Consider the following 27,220-nt stretch of genomic DNA (forward strand, 5'->3'; position numbering starts at 1 on the left):
CCATTTTTCTTTTGAAATTACCCATCTGCACATGAATGATGTCCATCTCTGTCACTAGATTCTTTAACATATTAATCATAGTCCTTTTAAAGTTGAGATTTTTGTAAATTATCTGGCTTTTTCTTGTTGTCAGGCTGTGAGCAGGACACTTGTGGATTTCTACATCTGAATTGGAGGCATCACTTGTCAGTGTTTAGTTTTGAAGAGAAAAACAATAGGACTAAAATTTCTTTCTTGAAGTTTTGTAGAATTCTTTCCTATAGTCTGAAATTTAAAAGAAGTTAGTGGACTATAATTAGGCGTGGTTCTCTTTCTTAAGTTTTCTGGAGCACCATGCCCATTTTCACTTTTCACATTGAAGACTCTATCTAGAGGAAAAGTTTCCCTCTTATGTTTTGATTAATGACATTGTCGATTCTGTTCACATAATATGATTTAATTTTTCACAGACTTTAACTTTTGGCTGTTTTTCATGTCTCATTTCTTTTTCATCATTTTCCTCTCCTTATGTTTTTCCTTTGAGTTCTGGTACAGTTCTAGAGTTTCTCATTTCAAGAATGATGAAACTAACACATATTTATTGAGAAGTTATTGTGTACTAGGAATTATACTAGTTTATGTATATACTAGTTATAAAATATGATTTATAAAATATAAATTATTTAAAATAGTTTGATAATAAATTATAGTAAAAAATAACATAAATGTTATATATTATTGAAATGTGTTAAAATAATATATAATTATATATAATATATAAGTATAAATAATAAATACAGATTAAAATGTATTTATTGTTACAGTAAGAACTCTTAACATGAAATCTATCCTTTTAACTTTTTGTGTGCAATTCAGTATTGTTATCTACAGGCATAATGTTGTACAGCAGATCTCCAGAAATTTTTTTACACTATTATATATATTTTATATAATTTACTTCACATAGCATAACTGTGAGACAAGTACTATTGTTATCCTAATTTTACAGTGATAAATTTTATTTTCTGCATTGTTTGCTATTTGGTCTACTACTAAATTGCAGTTTGAAATTTGGCATTCATATTATTCGACCTTCATAATTGGTTGCTTAGCTTTAAAGTTGAGACTTGAAATCAGATATTTTCTAAACATTTCTTCTTTTTGATGTAAATACGCTTTAGAAAGCTTCTGTAAGTGGTCCCTTTAAAGAGATTATCTCATTTTCATTCTGAATGCTTTCTGTCATGTGTTTTTTTCTCATTTCCAGTGAGAGTGTGTCTTTGGTCACCTAGTATCGTCTTTGTTAGTTCACAGACCTGTTTTGTGTTCGGCCTGTAGAATGCTTAAATTTTTTTTCCAGCCAACATTTAATATTAGGACAGTCAGTGTAAAAATACAATTCTCCTACTTCTCTTAAACAATGTGAAGATCTGGCAACACTGGGCTGACCTTTCCATTTGGTAACAACCTGCTGACACTGATTAATAACTCACAGCTACCACAAGCTCACGGGTCTCATCGTGTCCTATATTCTTTTAGGACTGACCCACATGTCACTTGGCTGTCCACACTGATGTTAGACTTCATGACTTCTGTCTTATAGTCAAGAAAGAATTGAACTGGTTTCTGTTAGGGAATTGTAAGACTCCTTGGCTAGATGTTTTCAGAAGTACCCCATATCTGAAACACAGGAAGAGAGGAAAATGAAACATAACATGTTTCAGTGATACACTACTAGTTCAGAGATGATTTTCCCAGGGAAAATGTCTTATTGATGGAGTTTTGGGTAGTTATATCAGGAAGCTCATCACAGGCAATAGATATGAATGAAATGCCTGGGGCAGTAGTTATCTCTGTTTTACTCTCCTGGCCCTAACTTCTACATCCATGACCTGATTGAATAAATCCTGCTGCCTCTGCGACAGCAGGAGTTGCTGCAGACTGCCCATCCACAGACGTGCAAGGCCAAGTGATAAAATGTCTGTTAACCCCTTGGTCTATACTCACTGCCAGCCCTTCTGCCTCTCATTTAGGTGATGTTAGCAGCGGTCTTTTCCTATTTACTTCCTCAGTACACTGCTGCCTTTCAAATGGAGAGAGGAGTTGGAGTCAGACCTTACAATCTTCTTTCAGTCTAGACCCATCTATAATATAAGGTCTGGCATAAATTCCTCAGGGTCTATGACTTGTGTACAAGTAACTTGCTCTGGTTCCCAATGTGGGTTCAGGCTTTTCTCTTTTTGAATATTTCATTGGACACTTAATGAGCTCTAGGGAGAGGGAGATCTAGTTCCTGGTGTTCTTGATACCATTTGGACTGGGACCCCACTACACTTTACCCTTCTTGGCAACCCTGAATAGCAAACAGCATCTGATGTAAATATCATTATACTTGATTGATGGACATGGAGACCTGCAAGCTCTGTGTAACTGATGCAGAAGCTGAAAAGTTCGTATTCTGTGACAGTCAACACATATTTATTGTTCAGCAATGGCTCTACTGGGTACTGTAGAGATATGGGAGGAGGAAAAGACAGTCCTTTCTCCTCAGGAACTTAACATGCATTTGACAAATGCTGAACACCCACAATTATCATCAGTTCAGATAATCTCAAGAGTAATGTGCATTCATGGATTGTTACACAACTTTTTCTTGCAAAATTCTTAAAGGGTTTTAGAAACTACTGAAGAATCTGGTATTCAAAATAGAGTATCTTGGGTTTTTACCTAGTTGCTGGACAGATACAGTTATTCCCTTACCTCCCCAAATATGGCTCCATTTTCACATCCCACATTGCTAATTGATCACAGCATTTTTTTCTAAGTGAGGTCTGTAGTACCTCGGGCTGCCAAGGAAATATTACAGTCAGCCAGTGCCAACTGATCAGAGCCAGCCCAAGAGATAAACTCTATTCTCTATCCTGGGCTGAGACTTTTATTTCTGTTGTCTATTCAGTTTATGGCTTGTTATAGGTGTAAGTAATTGTTGAATCAGAGTAAACAGATGCCATTTTAAAAGCACGTTGTTAACTTTGTGATGGAAAGAAACACTTCAAGGACTCTGGGGTTTACTTAGGTGTTGAAACAGGCTTTTGACCAATTGAAACTGGGGTACTTTGGGAAGGCTTATTTCATCTCAGGGAGGTATTGACTTCCCTTGCTCAGCATAGAACAAAGATCACTTGCAATAAATAGTATAGTCTGTTGTAATAAAAAAAAGAAAAACCTTAATGTTCTAACCATATTTTGAAACACCGTTTGGTAAAAATAGAGCAATTTGAATTTCTCCGTTCTCATTTGTAAGTCTTGAGTTTTCTAATGGTCTCAGACTGACTCTCTGCTTTAAGATGCAGCACCTATTAAATGCTGTGAATTGAATGAATGTGGTTAGCAAATTGTCAAGAGGGTCCTCAGGAAACAAGAAAAGCTCACCCATCTTCAATCTAACTCCCACTTACCCAGAGCTGTGATTCTCCTTCTTGTTTAACGATGCTTTTGTTTATACCTTTTATGCTTACTCTTTGCATTGTTGGAATTGATTTTTTTTTTTCCTTTCATATCTAGTGTGTCGTGATGGATTGATGGATCCTTGTGAACCATCTCAGCATGTCAGCTGCCTTGCTAGAGATATAGTTTTCCATATGGGTCATGCTATATATGTTTATTTCCTTAATTTTTATTGTTATCACTTGGTAAAAGCAGATTCAGAGATCATGAGTTATTTTTGTCCTCTGGAATATTAATTAGGGAAAGATAATTTGATTCCTCTTTTAATTTCATATTCTCTTTGACTTGTCCAAGATAGTACCAAGTAACATATAAATGGATTCCCTCATTGACTTAAATAGTATTCAACAGTGATATACAGAAACAACCAGAATATTTACTCCTTGGAGAAATAGTTCAGTAGTTAATTAACTGGGGTTTCTGTGTCTGGATAAACTGTAATTTCTATTTTTTATTATCCTTTACAAAGAGATTCTTTTTTATTGATGGCAAGGGGATCCAGAAGTGGAAGCACATTATTATAATTTAATGTTTCCCATGTATCCTTAACAACTGCTTGCGGGGGAGTTTTTCCCATATTTCTTCTGGGTCCTACAGGATTGCAGCCTAACATCGTGCTATGTTACAGGCACTCAGGATTTAAAATCTAATTGTAAATGTAAAACAAACTCACAGTTCTAGATATTATTTAATGCTGAAGTGGACCTGAGATGCCTCCTAGTCCAATTCCTTCATTTTATTATTTAAAATGAGAAAATGAACAGCCAAAGAGTGATTTAAGTAATTTACTCTGCATCACACACCCCAGATCCCGGATCTATATCTTTTCAGTCTTCCTTTTGTGGCATCCTCACTACCACACTTGAAGTGTAAATATGTTTGTCTAGTTGAAAGAACAATTCACAGCATATAAGATCATTGCAGATCAACGGTTCTTTAATCTACAAAATAATTTCCCAAGCGTCTTCTCATTTACCCCTTACTATATCTCCATGTAATCAATAAGGAACATTCGTATTTTCCAGTGGTGAACCTGAAACACACAATACTCATTTGCCTAAGGGTACATGACTAATTCACATTGTTTTTTCCATTGTAAAATGGATTAGTAGTACCTACGGCGTGTGGATGTTGTAACAAGCAAATCAAATCAAATCAATAATGTCTATAAAGTGCCTGGCTACAGGTTCCACTTAAGTGGTGTGGGAGGCTGAATTCTAAGATGGCCCCAAGACTCCTATCCCTGGCATACATGCCTTGTACAATTTCCTCCCCTTGAGTGTGGGCAGGACCTGTGAAGGGGATGGGATGTCAGTCCTGTGATTAGGTTACGTTATCTGGCAAACTTGAGATTTTGCAGATGTAGTTATGGTTCCTAATCATGTAACTTTAACTTAAATTAAAATTTAACTTAAAAAGGTGATTGCCGGGCACAGTTGCTCACGCCTGTAATCCCAGCACTTTGGGAGGCTGAGGCGGGTGGATCATGAGGTCAGGAGTTTGAGACCAGCCTGACCAATGTGGTGGAACCCTGTCTCTACTAAAAATACAAAAATTAGCTGGGCGTGGTGGCGTGCACCTGTAATCCCAGCTACTTGGGAGGCTGAGGCAGGAGAATCACTTGAACCTGGGAGGCAGAGTGGTTGCAGTGAGCCAGGATCGCACCACTGCACTCCAGCCTGGGCAACACAGCAAGACTCTGTCTCAAAAAAATGGGTCTGACCTAATCGGAAGAGCCTTTAAAAGGGACTCCAGAGGGCAGGGACAGAAAAAGCAGTAGAGACCCTCCCTTACTGGCCTGGAAGAAGTAAACAGCCGGGTTATTAACTGCTCATGGAGGTAGCAACATGGCAAAGACCTGGGGGCAGCCTCGAGGAGCTAGAACAGGTCCCGGTAGATAGCCATCCAGGAAACAGGGACTGCAGTGCAACAGCCAGAGGGAACTGAGCTCCGCCCACCACCAATGAGTGTGGAAGAGGACCCTGAATGTGAGATAAGATCAGAGGTCCAGCCAATACTGACATTTCAGTCTAGGAGACCCTGGGCAGAGGACCCAACCACACTCTGCTCAAGTACCTGACCTAGGAAACTGTGTCATACATTTGTGTTATTTTAAACTGCTAAGTTTGTGGTAATTTGTTACATAGCAACAGAAAGCTAATACCAATGATAACTATTATTTGCATAAATAGTTGGTGGTTATGATGACTGTAACCACATGCTAATAATGCTAATAATAGTAAATTTGAAAGTAAAACCTAAGTTTTAACTCACTTTTACTTATATCAGACTTCACATTTTATTTTATGGCTAGAATTGTATCATTTCCAGCTGCAAGAGACCGGGAGTAATAAGTCTTTTGGCTGTATGAACAAATTGTGAGGAAGTATCTACCACTGAGGATGAAGGGGAGACCGATCTCAGCCAGCCAGCTCGTGCTTTCTGCCATGCTTCTGTTCCTCCTGGTCAGCGAAAAAGTAGAATTGACCCTCAAACTCAGATACTGCTGGATTATTATGACCCTCAAACTTGATGGTGTCAGCTGACACTGATTTGGGGAAAAATTAGGAAGAATATTGATGGCTCAGAAGTTGTTCAAAATAGAATTGCAATTGTTGAGTGAAGTAAAATTTGGACTTGGGGGTTTTGGTAGTAATCCCCGAGAGCATGCCAGAGTCAAATCCAGGAAATGTAGTGACGGTCGGTGAGTGAGGGATACAGAGAGGAGAGGGTAGGTGGAAAACAGCATTCTAGGCCCAGAGTTTGAGCTGTCGTGACCCTAGTAGTGATGGAAGACAAAACTTGTTTCAGTGACACCAGCCGAAGTTTATCTTCTCTCTTCCAGAATCCAGAGGACAGCGTTGTCCTATTGATGTTCATCCAATCCTTGTTTTTTTCTGTATGTAATCAATTCTATGTGAAAAATACAGATACGTACCACAATAACTAGTAAAGTAAAAGCCTCTGTTTCCTCATGTGTAAAATGGGCAATACTTTTACCTTCAACATGTTTTAAAAACTACGTGTGGTCGTGAACGTTAAGCAGCAAGTCAGGTTTTCCCTGCCGAATGCATGGGAGCTGTTGCGGTGGTTCTTCTTGCTTGTGCACACTTCTCATTGCTCCTTGAAGTCACAGACTGTGGTTTATATATGCTTCTTTTTATGTCCTATTAGTGTGTCACATAGAAGGTATGCTATAAAAAATCTTGCATTGAATAATTACAGATACCTTGCAAAAGGGCAATGAGAAGGAAAGTAAATGTTAATGTTTTCCCTGAAGTACACATATTTCTCTGTGTGTGTGTGTGTGTGTGCATGTGCGTCTCTATATATTTATCCATGTATAGATTGACTTGGATACATGGGACCCGTTATTCTGTCTTGCCGGGTGACAATCTCATTTTTCTTCAGTACCTGTCTCTAAAAGTGAAATACTGTCTTGATTCATAAACATATCATGTTTTTCACCAAAGTGAAAAAACAGTATGAAATAAGAAGAATCTACTTGTAGCAGATAGTGAAGTCTGATTTGCCATATGTGTTCACATAATTGTTCATTTATTTATGGGACACATATTGACCTATAATTTAGGGTCAGTGCGAGGCAGGGGGGAGCCCCTCCCGGGGTGCTCAAGGTCCACGAGGAATATGGAGAAGAGCTGCTACAGGGGGACACTCTAGGGGTTGGGGGATGCCAGAGCCTAGAAGGTGTCCATTGCACACTCACACGTGCTGGCCACATGACACTACGCAGGCCATGTGTGAAGAGAGAGCACAGTTCAAGGACTGGGTGACACATCTTTCGCTACTAAATTTCAGGAACTTTATGGGCCCAGCGCTCCTTTTACTTAAAGGTGGGATTCATGTCAAAAATAGACTTAGAAATAGGACTTATACAGAGTCAAAATGGTACAATCTCGTTCTTATTTTAGGATGTATAAAATCCTCAATCTCAAAAATGCCCTTATGTTTAATGCGATAAAAAAAATCAGTTTCTTTAAAAAGAAAGTATTTAGGCCTGATATGAAAGGCATAGCAAAGTGAGAATTTGGCCTGTTGATACTCACTTTATAACCAAGCCCTCAGTTAGTCTGTCCCATAAATTCCAACATAAGAGGTGTCTAAAATTTCTAAGGAAAAAAATGCTAGAATTCAGACTGTGTTCAGAGTGTGCTTTTGTACAAAGCCGAACTGCCCTATGCATTCTCATCAGATAATTCCCAAATGCATGTGACATCTGCCACAGAATTGTAGGACTATTAGACGGTTTTATTACTACCTCATAAAAATATTTCAAACCCTGTGGGAGTTTTATGAAACCAGCACTCATCAGTCCTTATCATTCCCAATTTTGAGACCCATGAGATGCGTCTCAGAGCAATTAGAGATGTTAATTTTGAAGCAAACTATCACATGATAAATGCTTCATTATCTGTAGGCAATAGACCATTAAAAACTTTATCTCTTTATGAAATCTTTATATCTTTAGATATACATTTGTAAATTTTAAATCTTTATACGATTGATCCCTTCTTCCTCTGAGCCATTGCTCTACGTGTGTTTCAACAAGCACTGAAATAGGCAGGTAGCTCAATAGATTTCCAAACACTGTTGTGTGGATGGATGCATAAATGGATCAAACAGCCTGTAATGCTGGGAACTTGTAAGTTACAGTGATTATTAAAACATCCTAACCTTTTTTTAAAAAATGAAAAATGGTGGAATGTCTACATATTTTTTACAGTTAGCTATATACACATTTAAGGTGGTAGGGTACATGGAGCACTGAATTCAGGGCTGTGGAGGCTGGTACTGGTCTTACCACCTTGGGCAAGTCTCTTTCTTCCTGTCTCCTTGCTTGATCAATAACTTGAAGTGAGACCATCTCAGTTATGAGGTTCCTTCCAACTCTAAAGTAATCTTTCTTGAAGATGGTGGGTTTCAAAAAATGGCACTCTGCACATGAAGCGATAACCCGTGATGTTGATAATCAAGTAATCTCTCTTGTCCTTGTTTCCTTGAGAAATCAACCTCCAATCTAAGGGGTGTGTGTGTATGTGTGTGTGTGTGTGTGTGTATGTGTATTTATGTATGTATACATCTGCATCAGTTGAAAAAGTGAACAGTTAACTTGGAGAATGAGGGTGTTTCCAGGAGAGACCCTCAGAAGATCCAGGTGGTTCGCTTTGTTACCATGTGTCAAAACTCAGGGAAGGTCAGTTTTTTTTCTGAGAAAAAGTTGTGTGGATGTTTGAGGTTGGGCAAGAAAACATGAAAATTGGCACCTGGAATATGGACTCCTTAACACCTTTTATTTCACCCTTTTCTTGGAAGAATAAGTGTGCCCTGCTGGCATCACTTTGCTTTTTGTTGTTGAAGGACATAAACATCTTTCTTCCTGCCCCTGTGGCCACTTTGCCATTTACTCCTGTTCAACAGTTTACCCCGAAGCTATTGGTTATCCTTAAAAGAAATTATATGTAATGGAAGAATGAATACAGACTTCTAGTACAGGACAGAATCCAGAAAGAGTGTAACAGCTGTCCTTGGTGTTTTTGTTGAAAATGTTTGATTAAATATTGAAGTAGAGAGAAAATGAGAGGAGATGTAGGCAAGGAGTATTGAGGGAATAAAAGTAGGTAAACTCAATTATCAAAATATATTTAGAAACTGGACTTAATTTATTGTCAGCAAAGAACATCCATCATGGGTACCCTTTCTTTTCCAATTGATAAAAACCTAACACTGACATTCAACTTTTCTGGGGTTAAGACTGTTTTAAATCTCATTAAGAAAGGTGTTGTCATCCCCTTTTTACAGAACAGGAAGCTGAACCACCCAGAATTTAAGTGCCTTCCACAGAACAATTCATTTCAACGATGAGTGAGCCTGGAACCAACTTCTGCCAACACTTGTTCCCTTGACCTTTTCTCTGATCCATGTCATGAGAATTATTTATAGGGTCTTAGTTACTTATTCCTCATAGGAATTTCTTCCAGGGTATGCATACATATGGGCTACATGTGAGAGAAAAGGTTGCACCTTCACAAAATCATGAATTAAGTACACAGTGCTGGTTACTGCAGATGAATCAATGACAAGAAATAGAAGTTAGCAGGTTCTTCTCCTTTGGAACACGTTTTGTGTTTAGTGTGTAATGGTCAAGTATGAAATGAAATAAGAGAAGCCCTAGCTGGATGGACAGAGCAGGGTGGAGTCGATGTGCGGATGGAAGAGCCAGCCCTATCCGCCCTGCTTGGTCCTTCCAGAAGCCCCTGCAGTGGAAGGACCATGTTCTGCATTTCTTGTGTTCAGGGATCCACTTAAATGCCATGCCCTTGACTCATGTGAGCCTCTGCTTCCTGCTCTGTGGCCCCTCGTGTGCTCTGTGAGCAGCTCATTGTCCCCTCATCTGTCATACTTGACTGCAGTTGCCCATGTGTCTTCTCTTTCCAAGACTCTCTCTGTCCTGTTCACAGTTATGCTTCTGGGTACCGGCACATTGTAGGAATGAATGAATGTTTGATGCGTGGACTCTTTTGAAAGCATAAAACTCAAGTTTCAGAATAACTTTCCTGTTGCTGAGGGTACTGTTTGAAGGAATAATGACAAGCACGTAGTCAAGAGATTGCCTTTTCTCTGATAATCACATCACTTCCACAGCATTTCACTGCCTGATCCACATTTGATGTAAGCTACTCAATTCCTTCATCTTCTTTTCTTGCTGAAAATTATTGTCCACGTGAGTCATTATGAAAGCCTAAACCTTGTAGTCATCCTCACAAGGATATGTCAGTGTGCTAACATTTGTGCCAGGTACCGGGGAAGGAAACATGCAAGGCTGCCCTTTGTTGGGGGGTCCAGTGTCTAATGGGAAGGCAGACAAGTAAACAGTGGGACTAGGAGAGGTGCCTAAGGTGTCGGGGGGACAGGCACACATATGAGATGCTGCTTCAGGGATGGTGATGCCAGTAGCATCTTGAAGGGGATTGTGCCATCAGGTTGTACCAGAATGTCTTTTCTAACATGGATAAAGTTGCCAGCTGCCTTTGAGTTTGAGCTAACAAGTCTTATTGCAGGTCGTCTTCATACCAAACATAATAAAAGAACATAGTAAAAGTGTTTGCACTATTAGTTCAGTGAAACATGCTGAAGATCTACTCTGTCCGTGTGACTTAGCAGATGTGTATGCACAACTCCTGTGGGCAGGTGCTCTCTGATGAGGGGCAGAGCCCAGCTATGCCCCTGAAAAACAAAGGAGATATCTTAAATGCTACCCTAGGGATGTTTAAAGGTGATTTTGATGCACAGAGGAGGAGGATTCTGTTCTGCCTGGGAAGTCAGAGGAGGCAGCACTGAGCAGGTGAAACTTCTTATACTGGGCACTGAAGCATGGGTAGGAGTTCACCAGGTAGAGGGGAATGGAATGGAATGGAACAGAACGGAACAGAGTCAGGGCAGAAGAGCCCTCTGTGCAGATGGAACCATGTGGGCAAAGGCAGGAGGGCAGGGAACAGTTTATCTTTCGGGTTTGCTGCTGTGTATATCCTAAATGTGAGGAAGGATGCTGAAAAGGTGGGCTTATGCAGCTGCCTGTAGAGTAGATTTCATTTGGTAGGTAATGAGGAATCATTGAAAGGTACTGAGTAAAGGGCGCAGACATGATCCGATTAGGTTTTTGGGGAGGAGAACCACTCTGTCACTATACAAAGGACAGAGCATGGGATCTGTGGGGTGGGGTAGAGTGTGGACACTGAAGGGTGAGTCCCCATTAGGAAGCATTAACGGTAGTCCTGGAACAAGACAGTGGAGGCCTTAACCAGACAGGATGCAATGGAAAGAAGAGGCAGATTAGAGTGGCATTGAAAAGTATATTGATGGCACACAAGGATCGGGAGACTGTGAAGACGGTGGGAAAGAAACAGCTCTCAGGTGTCCTTCATCAAGTGGGGGTGCATTGACCCCTCCCATATCAAAAACTTAAAACAAATCACCTGCATTACAGAAACGCACCCTCGCAACAACCATTGAGTAGGTATTGTTTTTCCTTGTTAAAGAAGAGGAACCCAGTGGTCAGAGATGTCTAGTAACTTAGCCAAGGTCACACAGCTCATGGTAGGACCTCCACTCATGGGAGGTACCCAGCTTGACAGAGACTACTGAGTCATTCACTGATGACTACGAGTGAAATGTGGAGCTCAGACCTTCAAAAAGCTGGGATGGCACTGAAAGAAAAATGAGGGATAGTGTATGCCATAGACTGAATGTGTCCCTCAAAATTCATGTTGAAACTTAATCCCCAATGTAATGGTATCGGAGGTGAGGGCTTTGTGAGGTAATTACAGGTATTGAGGGAGGAATCCTCATGAATCAGATTAGTGTCCTTGTAAAAGAGGCCCTCGAGTGCTCTCTTGTATCTTGTACCATGTGAGAACACAACAAAAAGGCATCATCTAGGAATCAGGAAGCGGGGCCTCCCTAGACAGCAAACCTTCTCCTTCCTGCGCCTTGGGCTTTCAGCCCCCAGAACTGTGACAAGTACATTTCTGTGGTTTATAAGCCACCTAGTCTATGATATTTTGTTATATCCGCCCAATCAGACTAAGAGAGTACAGTAGCTTTCAAGGGCAACTGGATCAAGGGGAAGGAGGACTTTTTTTATTTGTTAAAGATGTCAGCAACTGGCTGGGTGTGGTGGCTCACACCTGTAATCCCAACACTTTGCGAGGCAGAGGCAGGCAGAACACCTGAGGTCAGGAGTTCGAGACCAGCCTGACCAACATGGTGAAACCCCCATCTTTACTATAATAAAAAATTAGCTGGGTGGGGTGGTGTGCGCCTGTAATCCCAGCTACTAGGGAAGCTGAGGTGCTTGAACCTGGCAGGTAGAGGTTGCAGTCAGCTGAGATTACATGACTTCACTCTAGCCTGGGTGATAGAGAGTGACTCCGTCTCAAAAAAAAAAAAAAAAGATGTCAACAACTTAAGCATTTTTATAGGTAGGGCAGAGGGGACTAATGAAAAGAGAGTAGGACATCCTGGTGTGTGAGGGGAGGGTTGGGCTCAGGAAGGAGGAAGTACACCTCTCCCTTGGACACTGGAAGGGAAGGCGTTGCTGATGAAAACTCCAAAGAAAGAAGAGGTCCATGCAGAATGCCTCATCACTGGGCTTGAGCTTTTCAGCAACATTGGTGGGAAATAATGAATGCAGACATGGTACCTTAGGGCGCTAGAAAAGGCGCTGCACCTGACCCTCTGGGAAGCTGATCTGAAAGCCATGCAGGGCGTCCCGGTGTGAGGAGCTGTGTGGGGAGTGCGTCTGGAGGCAGTGAGTCTTACGTCCTGACTTTGTAGCCATGCAGCTCAGCACCCTAGCGAGAGTCAGCTCCCTGCAATTTGCTTTCCAGGTACTGCTTTAGGGTGTTTAGACTTCCACAATGGGGAAGATAAAATAAATACATTTTAATTTCTAGGAAAATGAAGCATGAAAAAATAAAATCACTTGCTCTATCCAGTGTATCATTTGCTTTTCCAGCCTATTTAGCAGTTACAGAGGATAACTGCTAAGCACACTGTAAAGGTAAACTGAGGCTGGAGCCGAACCGGGAACGAAGACACAAGGCAAATGGCAGTGAGAATAGCCTTTATTAGGACTCGTGGGCGAGGTTCCTCGGTCCAAAGGTGCGGGCCGAGGAAGTCGCGCTGAAGGAGGAGGGTAGGAACCTTTTATAGCTTGAGCGATGGGGAAGTTGGTTGTGCAAAACAAGTCCTGAGGGGTCTTGAAACTGCAATGTCACGAGGAAGGGGTCTTTGGAAACTGTTTAACTGAAACTGCTGTTTCTGAACTTGTGAAATGCAGGGAAGCTGTGGGTCATGGGGGGTTGTGGTTGCCCAACCAGAACTCTGACGCATGTAAGTCTGTGGGTGTGTACAAGGGCGAAGGGAGTCTTTAACAAAAGGCCTGCTACGTCGGGTAACGCCGCCATGTTGGGTCTAGATTCCTGCCTAACACACACTTGACTCATTCATTTGTAGATTTCATTGTAAGCACAATTAACCCTTCCTTAAAAAAAAATCTTGAGAGAAAAGTATTTAAGTTCTTGACTAAATTCAGCTTTCGGAAGGCATCAGTGATTCTGCTGATGGTGACTGAGAAGGTTAAATACGTAGATGTTTTGTTCTTGGTGTGTGAGAGACATGTTTGTGTTGGTGGGAGCAGCAGGTGTGTGTGGAAGGAGAGCCGGAGTCCCAGGCCACCACACTGCTTGGGGTGGTAACATGTATTTCCCATGTTCTGCTCTGCCAGGCTGAGTACAATGTGTTGATAACTGACATCTATGCTTCTATCAAATTAAACCTGAAGTGCCTGTCTCTTTTCATTTCAAATAACTCTGCTCTTTCCTCAGGTGACTATCTTTAATCTTTGTTAGCAATGCTTGTTCCCTGGTGCCACAAAGAAATAGCACTCAAACATAAATTTAATTATCTCAGCAAGGCCATTTTTGCTTTCTGCAGAAAGGGTGCCCCACACAGATGGAACAATGGCAAGAGCACACTTGAACAAAGGAAAAGCAGACATATTTATCCCTTACGCATTTGGGTCGTCCTTACTGCTGTGTCCAGCATCCATTGGCTGGAGTTGGACCTCACAGTTTTAAACTGATACCCTATTTGCTAATAGCTTAACACTTTCCTAAATAGGTAAGTGCAAGGGAGAACAAAGAAGAAGAGGAAGTTGCTCACAAAAGGTTTAAGGAAGCAATAACATTTCCAAACAGGGAAGCGGCATAAGCTATGAGCTAAGACTTGCCTGGGCCTGTCCAGATGTGCCTGAATAAGCCAAAGCAACTAACTGGGCTAAAGTGTAAAAACTGATAGTTGATAGGAGGCTTTAGAGTAAGAAGCTATTATTCCTAGTGTGTATTATTTTATTTTTAAACCAAGATGAGCTTTAAAGAGGAACTTTTCTACTTTCTACAATCTTTTTTTTTTTTGAGACGGAGTCTCGCTCTGTCCAGGCTGGAGTGCAGTGGCCGGATCTCAGCTCACTGCAAGCTCCACCTCCCGGGTTTATACCATTCTCCTGCCTCAGCCTCCCGAGTAGCTGGGACCACAGGCGCCTGCCACCTCACCCGGCTAGTTTTTTGTATTTTTTAGTAGAGACGGGGTTTCACCGGGTTAGCCAGGATGGTCTCGATCTCCTGACCTTGTGATCCGCCCGTCTCGGCCTCCCAAAGTGCTGGCATTACAGGCTTGAGCCACCACACCCGGCTACTTTCTACAATCTTTATCAAGTTTTCAGTTCATTAGTCTATTTAATCTCTTATGTCATTTTTATACTTCTTATGCCATTTAGACCATCAATTCATAAACAGTGAGAAATGCAATTATTATAATTGTTATTAATTATGTTGAATTCAGAGGAGTGACACGTGTTTAATATTACATTCTATAAAAGATTATAAGCTTAATTTCAGGAAAGATTCAGTTTTATTCATATAAGTATGTACTATTAGTCAAAAAGTCCCTTATCAAACTCAATGTTTATAAACCAACAGGCGAGTTTTTTTGTGTGCCCACCAGATGCTTATATGCCCACGGGCAGGAATGGTCACAGGAATAACTCGTCCATCCAGCTGGAACTTGGGGATGTTTCTAAATGTTTGATAGAGATCCTGCTATCCATGCAGCCATGGAGTGACTTGGCTAACTGACACCTTTTCTTTAGGAACCGTGGAGCACGCAACACATCCCGGCCCTGTTTTCAGCCTTCTGTGGCCTCTTGGTTGCCCTTTCCTACCATCTGAGCCGGCAGAGCAGTGACCCGTCTGTACTCATGTGAGTGGTCTACGCCTGCGCTCTCTCATCACTGAGCTGGGGGCATGGTTCCTGCAGCTTTGCGCTGTGACTGAGGTGGGGAGACAGCAGTTCACTGCCCATTGTGATTTGATTCTCATTATTAAACTAGCTGGTCACTCACTAGAAGAGGGGAGGAGAAATACAGGACTAGCCAGAAACTAATAACAATTAAAAGTGAACATCTAGCAAACATTTTAGCTTTGCTCTTTTGATTTTGGAATAAAATGCACAGTGGCAGGAACAGAAGGCAGATAACACCCAAGCCCTGTTGTGACTTTCCCTTGGGTGAGTTGGATGAGAAGCTACCACCTCAACAATACCCACCCTCTCTAGATCCATGAAGCTGCATCCCTGCCTTTAGTCTAGGCAGTTACCCTGGGGAGACTAAACCAGCACCTCTGAAAGGAAAGATTTTGTTTGATATTATTGTTTTGTTGTTGTTTTTGTTGTTGTTCTCAATCTGGCCAACGCCCTCTGGATTTAAAGTGAGATTTGCACCAAAGTGTTAACATGTATTTAATGTAATCCTTAGTAATGTGAGAAAGTATACATTACAGTCTTCCCTTTAATCATTACTCTGGCACTGGAAATCTTTCATGTGATACCACAGTGGGTTTCAGATATTGACAGTAGCATCTTATGTAATTTGTTTAAATTTATGAAAGATTTTAACTTAAGATAACCATAACTCTTTGAGGACCATAGACATTATAATTTTAGGCTATTAGGTTTAGCAGTATGAAAGGCATGAAAAATGGGGGAAAGAAAAGTTAAACATGGTTCACACAATTTTTAGTGTCAATTGTATTAGTGCAATGTTCACTTTCTGCTGCTAATTGTGAAGATGAAGGCCTAGTGGGCTGGCAGAGATGGAGGACCTTCCCTGTGTCCCACTGCTGACAGCAGAGGGCAGTGATACTGCTAAGGTACTTGACTGCTCTCATTAGGATGAAATTTACAAATCAAAACACTATGATCACTTGAACATGTACCTCTTTTTATTATAAATTTTTAAATGAAGAGAGCACTTGTTTTTGTCATGTGTGGATGTGAGATCTAAGGTGAAGTTATTTACCAAAAACACTGTCCCAGGAACATCTTTGATAAAGTAAAACCCATGTTTTTTCCACTTTCAGGTCCTTCATCCAATGCAGACTGTTGCCTAAATTTTTACATCAAAATCTGGAAGAGTCAGCTGCTGACCCTCTCCCCAAGAAGATGAAAGATTCAGTGGTGAGACATTTGCATTGTGTAATGTAATATAGGAGGGCCTCACCTTTCAGCAGAGATCAGTGGAGCTCTAGGCAGGTGGACAGGAGAAGGACTAGGACAGAAAGAGACACCTCGCTTGGTAACTGGCACACTGGGCTGTTGAGCTGCCTGCCAGGTGCAGCCCAGTTTGAAATGCTTATTCTCTGGTGCTGTAAAGAAATAGCACTTGAACATAAATTTAATTTACTCAGCAAGGCCATTTTTATAGTTTCTGCAGAAAGGGTACACTCGCCAGCAGTTTTGCCACGAGAGTACACCAAACAAAGGAGACAGGATCATTTATAACCTGACACGTCCACCTTACTGCTGTGTCCGGTTTCCATTGGCTGGAATGGGACCTCACATGCTGTATTTGTCCTGACTGGCTGGCAACTTAGAACTTTTTACAAGAGGCAAAGGTAGAGGAGAACAAAGGAAGGAGGAAGTAACTTGTGGAATGCCGAGAAAGGTAAAAACAACTCCAAGTAAGGAAGAGGAACAGACTATAATTTAATGCTTGCTTGGACCAGTATAAGCCTTCGGGGCAAATATTTAGGCTAAATTGTGGGAGCTAAGAGCATAAAGTACGTTGATTTCTTTGTCACAGCTAGTAGATATTTAAGAATCTTAGTACAGGTCTTTGAATAAATTTTGCTTCTAAGAGAAGTTACTGTTTATTCCTAATTAAATGGGGAGGAAAGTCTTTGAAGAGGAACCTTTATTTTTTACAAGCCCTTTAGAGCATCTTGATGGTGGCTGTTGTGCACACATGGTGCGGGTGCTTAGGTGGCCCTTAGGTGGCTGCAGTTTGCCAGGATATTCACACGAATCACATTCAGTCAGTTTTGCGTATTGGTGGCACCAAATAGCGGGTGGGCTCTGCACAAATGAAAGCTTGTCGATAAACGTTTAGCCAACCTGCCCTCCTGATGTGGTCCACACACAGCTGTTCTCCACATCTCACCTGAGCACCATGCTTAGTTCAGAGCACTCTTTCAAAGTTGATGTCTGCACAGCCATTGCTTGGGGCCCTTGAGCTTTAGACTTATGGCTGGGTCACAGAGAAGGGGGTAACCACACTGGGTTGAGCACAGGAGAAGAAAAGGAAGAAGGAGAGGAAGGAAGGAACAAGAGAATCCTACAGCTATAAAATAATGGTGCCATTTCCTTGTTCACCAGGAAAATGGCTCTGGACAGCTTCAAAAATTCTTTTAGCAGATATAGTTTCTTTGGTATCAACTTACAAACATTCATACTTTGAAAAGCAATGCTCATTAATTGTGTAAGCTCTCATACATCTGAATATTGAGCTTGGAGCCGTCTAATGTCCTTGACTCACACTTTTCCTGGTTTTCTTAGGAATGATAGATAAAAGGAAAAGGGAATAGTCTGTTGATCCAGCCAGGACTGTGTCTCATTTGTCTTGATATCCACAGAGCCAGTGCCTATTGTTACAGTGGCTGCTCAGTAGAGTTCATGGAATTTAGTTGAATTTAATTGCAGCCTGCCATTTCAAGACAATGTATGGGACTCACAGCCAACATGATAGCCTTTAAAAAAATTCATACTCAGCTTTTGTGCCTTTGAGTGTGGTCACAATTCAAGCTAATGTATTAAGGCTTTTTTTTTTTTTTTTTCCACCACAAGGGAATAAAAGGACAAATCAGTTAATATGAGTAAGGGCATAGTTCATGAATTTTAGGAGCAGAGATACATTTAAAAGCAGGTTAAAAGTCGAAGCAGCTGGGCCTGAGGAGATGGCGGCTTAAAAAAAAGAGAAGTGTTTGACATAATCCTAGCATCCACAACCTGACCTCTAATATTTATACCAGGAGACTTACAGCGAAAAGGTCAAACTGACATTCCTACAGCATTTTCTGTAAAAGCCGTAGGGTGGTCCAGAGTCTACCCAAAACTCTCCCCCTGGATATCTGAGAAAAACTATGCCCTTCAGTCTTCCTTGATTTCATGACTGATGAAGGTGCATTTCTACTTTCTGATTTATTGCATTTAAAAATAATGTAGGAATTACAAAGAAATTTGACCAGAAATTTGCCCAGCAGAGGTTGATAGTATTTCATTGGTATAATTAGATGTGATGGGCTAGGTGTTGCCTACCTTGGTTTTCATACCCTTTGAAATGCTTTGTACAGTGTGGAGCAATAACTTGTTAGGTGATTTAATAAGATGTTTATGTTCATTTCTCTGAAAAGTCTCTGGCCTAATTATAATATTTTAATGGGAATATCACATTCAGCTTTTAGAGTTTGATATATAATGCCTTCTGTGACACCGTGCAAGCATAAAATCCCCCTCCTCATTGTCTCTGATTTTCTTTCTCTGTACCTCTCTCCACCTTTTATTTTCTCTGTCTCCCTCTCTTTTCTTAAATTTCAGTTTGTATGAGAACCCCTCAAGAAGCCTCATTAGATTTCAGTTTTCTAGCCCTCCGCCAGCATTCTGATTCATCTGGCTTGTGAAAGGGTCTGAGGATCTTCATTTTAACAGGAATATTCACCCAGGTGATTCTGTTTAGGCAATCCATAGGTTGTACCTCAAGAAACATTGCTCTAGAGACAGAGATATACCAATGGGCCTATACATTTGCATATGAGCAAGACAAGTTATGCACACAAAGTTTATCACCAAAATTCATTACTTGATAAAGATATAACTTTCTACTAGTGGTTTGCCTGGTTAGTCTTTTTCTATATGTCTTATTAGCACAGACTCTAAGCTTTTAACTTTCACATCTTCGTCATTGTCAACACCCTTTTTACTATGCTTAGATTTGTGCCTTTCACTGTATCAATTTTCTTCAGTTCCTAGAAGCAAAAAAAAGGCCTATTTAATTCTTATGTGTAAAATTCAAACAGATTTTTCCCAAATCATTGGTTATATATCTAGATTTTTCTGGTCCCATGCTGCTAGATGTGGAATGTTGGACCAGGGGTTCTTTTTTTGAGACGGAGTCTCCCTGTGTCACCAAGGCTGGAGTGAGGTGGCGCAATCTCAGCTCACTGCAAGCTCCGCCTCCCGGGTTCCCGCCATTCTCCCGCCTCAGCCTCCGAGTAGCTGGGACTACAGGCGCCTGCCACCGCGCCCGGCTAGTTTTTTGTATTTTTAGTAGAGACGGGGGTTTCACCGTGTTAGCCAGGAGGGTCTCGATCTCCTGACCTCGTGATCCACCCGCCTCGGCCTCCCAAAGTGCTGGGATTACAGGCTTGAGCCACCGCGCCCGGACTGACCAGGGGTTCTTAAGCTTCCTTTGAGAGTTGGAGTGTGAAGTACTATATAAAATGGCACAGTGAGTTTAAAATGTTCAGTATATGAAGAGCTAATATATTTCTTAGTTAAACCTGCATGGATTTACCATAAGTTTATTTACCATAGATCCAAAAATTTATATATAAATTTTTCATTTTTTTCTCCTTGCAGCCTTACACTGGCCAGAACTTCTAAAACGATATTCAATAATATTAATAGTTTGCTCTCTACTTTATATATATAAAACATAAATTATATGTTACATATAATATATAATTTATAATATATAAAATATATATAATTTTGTATATAAGATAAATCAAATATAAATATATATTTATATCTATATCTTTATAAAGATATTTTATATAAGATAAATATAAAGATATTTATATCTAAGATAAAGATACAAAATAATATAATTATAATATAAATGTATATTTAATTTATATCTTAGATATATAAAATGAAAAACAAAATAGTAAAGAGCAAAGAGAAAGAGAAAAAAATGCTGATTTATATGTGTATATAAAACTTTTCTGTGCATATTATATAATCAACTATGAGTAATAAGAGGATTCATAAATACAACCAGAGAAAATAAAATTTAGAAAAGCAAGAACTTTCTGACATACCAGAAGTAACCTATGAAAATGTGATCCAACTCACAGTACCAACAAAATATCGAATTGATAATGGAAATGATTTTAACAAGTAGTGTCACAAATAAAGTAAACTACAGCAGTTTATTAAAGTGTAAATGATGTTCTGAATAAGTGGAGATAGACATAACCGGATTTTGGATAGGAAGGCTGAGATTTATAAAATGCCAGTTCTTTCTAATGAATTTGTAGATTTCATATAATTCAAAACAGTTCCAAAGACATTATATTCCCAACATTGAGAAATGATTCTGAGGTTCCTTTAGAAGAATAGCAGTTCATAGTTTTTAAAAACTTGAGAAAGAAGTGTAAGAAAAAGAAACTTAGCACGTTTAGATTTAAGAGTGAAGACTGGGCTGGGCACAGTGGCTCACGCCTGTAATGCCAGCACTTTTGGAGGCCGAGGCAGGTGGATCACCTGAGGTCAGGAGTTTGAAACCAGCCTGGCCAACATGGTGAAACCCCATCTCCACTAAAAATACAAAATTAGCCAGCTGTGGTGGCACATGCCTATAGTCTCAGCTACTTGGGAGGCTGAGGCAGGAGAATCACTTGAACCTGAGAGGTGGAGGTTGCAGTGAGCCAACCTCCCACATGGGAGATTAGATACCTCTGAAGAGAGAAGTAGTGAACTGAAAGATAAAGAGAAAAGAAAGTACCCAGAATGTAACACTAATTGACAAAAGAAAAAAATCAAGAAATATGAAAGAGAAATGACTTGAAGGATAGAGTGAGAAAATCTAAAATATATCCAATCAGAATTCCTAGAAAAGAGAGACTAAAGCATAATCAATATTTGATGAGATAATGTCTGAAAGTTTACCAGAATTGATGAAAGACACTTATCTTGAGATTCAGGAATTTACGTGAATCACAAGTAGGGTAAATTAAAGAAGAAAGAATCCACACCAGACAAGCCATAGTGAAAATGCAGCATGCCAAGCACACAGACCAACTTAAAGCAGGTAAACAGAATGAACAGATTACATGCAAATGAATGACAGGCTGCAAGCTCCTTTATCAAGAGCCCTCATGGAAGCCAGAAGACAGTTGTTGGATATACTTAATGATATGTAAAGAAAGTAACTGCCAAGCTAGAACTTTATTCCTAGTGAAAATATTTTTTAAGGATAAAGACAAAATAAATTTTAGAAAAATAAAAGCTCAGAGGCCCTCATTACATGTAATTCTGACGGTATTTTTCAGTAGAAAGTGATCTTGTGTTAAAAGTAATTTGAGGAGAAAAGGAAAAAATAAAAAAAGAAAGTGATCTTGGATGGAAAATCTGATTTGCAAGTGAATAAAAAGAAAAGAAAATGGCAGGTACATTGGCAAATCTGAGTAAATATTAACTGCATAAAACCATGATAAGGCTATATAGTTGGCTTAAAAAATGTAAGGTAGAATCAAAATACGTGACTATAATAACACACAAGTTTGGACGAGAGGAGAAATGAACTTCAAGTCGTCAGAGGTCTTAGTAATGAATGTCCAAGAGAAGAATAAAGATACAGATTGAATATCCCTAATCCAAAAATCCAAAACCTGAAATGCTTCGAAATCCAAAACATTTTGAGCACCAATGTGACACTCAAAGGAAGGTAGTGTTTTGCATTTTGGATTTTCGGATGCGGGCTGCTCAGCCCGTACTGTTAACTTTGGTCTGTGATAAATTAGGTATGCATGTTGGAATGTTTTGTGCAACTACTAAAGGAAGAGAAACAAAGCATGTAGCTTCCAATTCCAAGCAGAGGGAAAATGGAAAACTGAAAAATAGAAGTTATTCACAAATAAAAGGAAATTGGACTACTGTGTCACACTATACTTAAAAGTCAATTCCAGGTAAATTATAAGCCTAAATATGAGAAAATAAAACCTGAAAGCACTTAGAACCATAATAATGGAAACCACTTTTATGGTAGCAGTGTAGGAAATAATTTTTTAAAACAACACAAAAAGATTCAAATTAATTAAAATTATGACCTTTGACTTATTATTCTAAATTATACAGAAAAGAGACTAGTGTCTAGATGAACATAAAACTCCTCTAAATCAATAAGAAAACCAAATGTTTCCACTGAAAATAGGCAGAAGACTTGTACATACACTTCACAAATGAGGAAATATAAATGGCCAAAAAACATGAATATATGGACAACCTCATTAATAATCAGAAAACTCCAAATTAAAATCACACTGACTTACCACTTCAAAACTAGCAAACTGAAAAAATGTAAAGTTCTCACTAAGCGTTGGCAAGTGTAGAGCAAGAGAATTCTCATGTATTGCTGGTGGGAGTGTGAATTAGTATACACATTTTGGATAAAACTTTGGTAACATAAAGTTTAAGACACGAATAGACTGCAGCCAGCAATTCTACTCCTAGGTACTTATTCTGGAGCAAATCTTGCCCATTTGCACCAAAATACACATATAAAATTGTTCATGATAGCATCTGTTTATGAAAGTGCCGACTGAGTAGTCTATAGCAAAGGAAATGAACTTATTACAGCCAAATGCAATGCATGAGTGAATCTTACACAAAATAATGCATATAGTATGGTACAATATACTGAGTAAAAATGGGCAAAATGAAACAGCTTACAGTTGCATACCTAAGTCGTAAGTAGTGAAATCATTTTTTTTTTTAAGCAAGAAAATGATTTTCACCAGTCAGGATTGTTCATGGGAACCTCCAGGAGGCAAGAGAAGGATTTCTGATCAGATAGCCACATACCAGAAGCTTCTAGGATGCTGGAAATGTTAGATTTATTGAACTAGTTGGTGGTCATAGAGGTGTTCACTTTGTAATTATTAAATTGTACATACTTATTATATGTACTTTATGGTTACCCGTGTCACATTTTAAAAAAGTAAAATAAATTTTCAAAAAGATATTAAATAAAGTCAAACATTTATCCAAAATATACAGAGAAAATGATTTTTCAGACATAGGATCCATAAAAGAAATAACACACACACGATACCCCGAGTTAGATTTAAGAACATAAAAATTTTAAACTTCTGTATGTAAAAAAAGGTGGCAAAATTTAAATAATTTGGTACAGTACTTGTAGCAAAGTTAGCAAAGTTAAATATCTTTCTAATACCAACAACCCTTATAATTTGATTTTTAAAACCCTATAGGCAAATTATATGTGTATCATTTGTATATAATTGTATACAAATATGTATATATCTGAGCTTCAAAATGAAGCCATTTGAAATTTTATATAAAATTTAGGAATGAGTTATTAAGTAAATGTATGAAATAATTACTGTTATGAATTTAAAAATGCAAAATAAAATGAGATGGCATTTTTGTATACACCGTTAGCACTGGAAATTAGTGATGTGCAATTGTGTCAAGAGGGAATCTCTTAGATATAATTTGTGTTTATGTAAATTATTACAATCATCTGGAAAAGCATAATTTATCAAGGATTGTAAAATGCTTATAACCTACAATAGAGTAAATCTATTTGCTAGAGTTTTTCTAGAAAATTAATTCAAAATATAAAAAAAATTCAGGGACATAAAGGTAATAATTTCAGCATAATTCATCATGGTAAACAATGGAAGGCAACCTGATAGTAGCAGTCAAGGGATGTTTGCACTATAAGTCATTCAATTTCATTCACTAAATTAATGTTTTGAGTGATCATAATGGCATTGTATGTGTATGACATCACAAGATGGTAAATGATTTAGCCATTAAATCATATTAGTGAGGCTACACAATTATATATGTGTGTATATATATATTGCTTACAAAAAAAGTACTGTAGAAAAGGTAGAAAATTATTTGCACACTAAGATTACTTATAAAATATGCATAGAAATATTCGTATACATAATGATTATAGCTAGAGCCTGGTTTAACATCCACAGGAAAAATACTGGCTTGGAAAACACAAAAATGCTAATACCGTTAATGTCAGGCTATAATGATTGTAAATGATTTTCCCCTCTCTTCTCTATGTTCTAGGGTGCTGCAATATTCTTATGTTATTCTATAATGGGAAACTTAATTAACAATACAAATTACAAAGACCTAAATTTGCATTTTGCTTCCATCTTGCAGTATATTCCCTTTCACACTCATTTTTGTAAGATCTAACACAGTACAATTCACTATTAAGACATAGGACATTTATTGAAAGGAAACAGATTCTTAAACTCTTGTTTTTTTAGATAAGTAATTTAACAGAGTCACAGATTTTTTTTTAACCTTCAAGCATGTGAAGGAAGAGGGCAGTACTAGTAAATTCTCTTTTTATATTATAAAACTAAGATTAAAATAAAATATACCTACCTCAAAAAACCCACACGTATTTATATCTTATAGAAGGTGGAAAGGTATCATAATATACATTTAAATGAGCAAAAAGTTATTTAACAGGAAAACCAACCAAAATTACAAACTTTTTAGAGCGTTAAAGGCTGCTTTCACAGGACGGAGTAGCAGACTCTGAAGTTCAGGTGTGTTACAAGATTCCTTTTAAAGATATTATTTTGATTTTGCTAAAAAGAGATTTTATTGTGTATATTTAAGGTATATAACACAATGTCATGAGGTACATATAGACAGTGAAATGGTTACTATAGTGAAGTAAGTTAAAATATCCATCATCTCACAGTTACCCATTTTTATGTTTTTGTGGCAAGGGCAGCTAAAATCTACTTATTTTGCAGGAATCCCACATATAGTCCAGTTTTATTAACTATAGTTCTCATGTACATTAGATTACTGGAGTTTTTTATCCTACATATCTGCTACTTTATAACTCCTAACATACCTGTCCCCATCTCTACCTCCCCCACGCCCATGTTAACTACTGTTTTATTCTGTGTCTCTGAATATTTGACTCTCTCTCTCTCTCTCTCTCTCTCGACTCTACATAAAAGTGAAATCATGCAGTATTTGTCTTTCTGTGTCTGGGTTATTTCGCTTAGCAAAATGTGCTCCAGGTTCATCCATGTTGTGGCAAATGGCAGGATGTCTCTTTTTATAAAGGCTGAAGAATATTCCATTTACGTTTATATTAGAATTTCTTTATCCATCATTTATCTGTTGACAGAGACTCAGGTTGTTTCCACATCTTGGCTACTGTGAACAGTGCTGCAATACATGTGGTGTATTACACAATACAGCTATCTTTATGGCCTGGTGATTTCATTTCCTTTGGGTATATGCCTAGAAGAGGGATTGCTGGGGCACATGGTAGTTCTGTTTTTAATATATATATATTTTTTAATATAAAGATGGGTTCCGATTATGTTGCCCAAGCTGGTCTTGAACTCACAACCTTAAGCAGTCTTCCCACCTCGGCCTCCCAAAATGCTGGAATTACAGGCATGAACCAACACACCTGGCCTATTTTTAAATTTCTTTAGAACCTCCATATTGTTTTCATAATGGGTTGCACCTATCCACATTCCCACCAAAAAAAAAAATATTATTTTCCAGGATAAAATTTTTGGAGCAGAATAATATCTGCTTTTTGGTGGCTTTGGGGAAAAACAACTGTTTCCTTTTGATTTTGCTGATGTTATTTTCAGCAATATTAGGAGAGCAGTCTAGTTTCATTAACTAGCATCAAGAGTAAAAAGCTCAGTAATTACCATTTGCCATCTGTGTATCTCCTTCCGTGAAGCGTCTGTTCAGAACTTTTTACCATGTGCAGCTAGGGATGTAGGAGGGTGTTGTTTGTTTGTAGGTAAATGTCCTTTGTTGAATGTGGGTTTTATGAGTAGTAATTTTTTCCCTAGTCTTTGGCTTGCCTTTTTGTAAGTGTCTTTAAAAGAACAAAAGTTTTACATTTTTGTGATGTCCAATTTATTTAATTTTTTCTTTCACAGTTCAAACTTTTAGTGCTCCATTTAAGAAATCTTTGCCAAATCCAGGATCATTAAGATTTCCTCTTATGGTTGCTTTGAGCAGTTTGATGGTTTGTTAGGTTCATGATGTTGAGTAATTTCTGTATATGCAGCAAAGTAAGTGTCAAGGTGTTTTGGTTATTGTTTTATTTAATTTAATTAATTAATTTATTTATTTTGTAGATGGCTATTCCATTGTTCCAGCGCCTTTCGTAGAAAAGATGTTCCTTTTCCTCATTTAGGGATTTGTCATCTCACCATTGCACTTTTGTTGAAAATCAATGGATCATATATCTGTTGTGGCCTATTTCTGGACACTTTATTCTTTTCCATTGATCTAGATGTGTATTTGTACCAATACCATCAATACCATAGTTACCGTAGCTTTGTAATAAACCTTGAAACCAGGTATTGTATGTCCTCCAACTTTTTCTTTTTCAGAGTCGTTTTAGCTATTCTAGGGTCTACTGCATTTCCATATACATTTTTAAATTAGCATGTCCATTTCTAAAAAAATTTCTGCTGGAATTTTCATTACAATTTCATTGAATTTACCATTTTGTGAGAATTGACTTATTAACAATACTGAATCTTCAAATCCAGGAATGCAGTATATCTCCCCATTTTTTAAATCTAGTTTCTGTGTTTAGTTTCTCTCATTTCTTTCCTGATGTTAGGTGGTTTCTGTCTTGCACATTTTTTTTTCTCAAATTTATCCCTAAGTATACTTTTAGTGCTATTATAAATGGTACTTTAAATTAAGTACGTGAAAAGATGTTCATCATTAGTCACTGGAAAAGGCAAATTAAAACCAC

At 38.6% G+C, this 27,220-nt stretch overlaps 1 protein-coding gene across 3 annotated transcripts in view; it reads left to right on the forward strand.

The window, feature by feature from the left end:
* Nucleotides 1-27,220, forward strand: part of PCNX2 (pecanex 2) — a 275,321-nt gene that overhangs the window by 104,702 nt on the left and 143,399 nt on the right. For all 3 annotated transcript variants that reach the window (XR_002732387.2, XR_002732388.2, XM_023216240.2), the window contains 2 exons: nt 15,215-15,324; nt 16,482-16,578. Coding sequence is in view for 1 of the 3 variants with exons in the window: in XM_023216240.2 (XP_023072008.1) it covers nt 15,215-15,324; nt 16,482-16,578 (207 nt within the window). In the remaining 2 variants the exon portion in view is untranslated. The remainder of the gene's footprint in view (nt 1-15,214; nt 15,325-16,481; nt 16,579-27,220) is intronic.

This window comes from Piliocolobus tephrosceles, chromosome 1 (assembly GCF_002776525.5).
Source record: "Piliocolobus tephrosceles isolate RC106 chromosome 1, ASM277652v3, whole genome shotgun sequence".
Lineage (NCBI taxonomy): Eukaryota > Metazoa > Chordata > Mammalia > Primates > Cercopithecidae > Piliocolobus > Piliocolobus tephrosceles.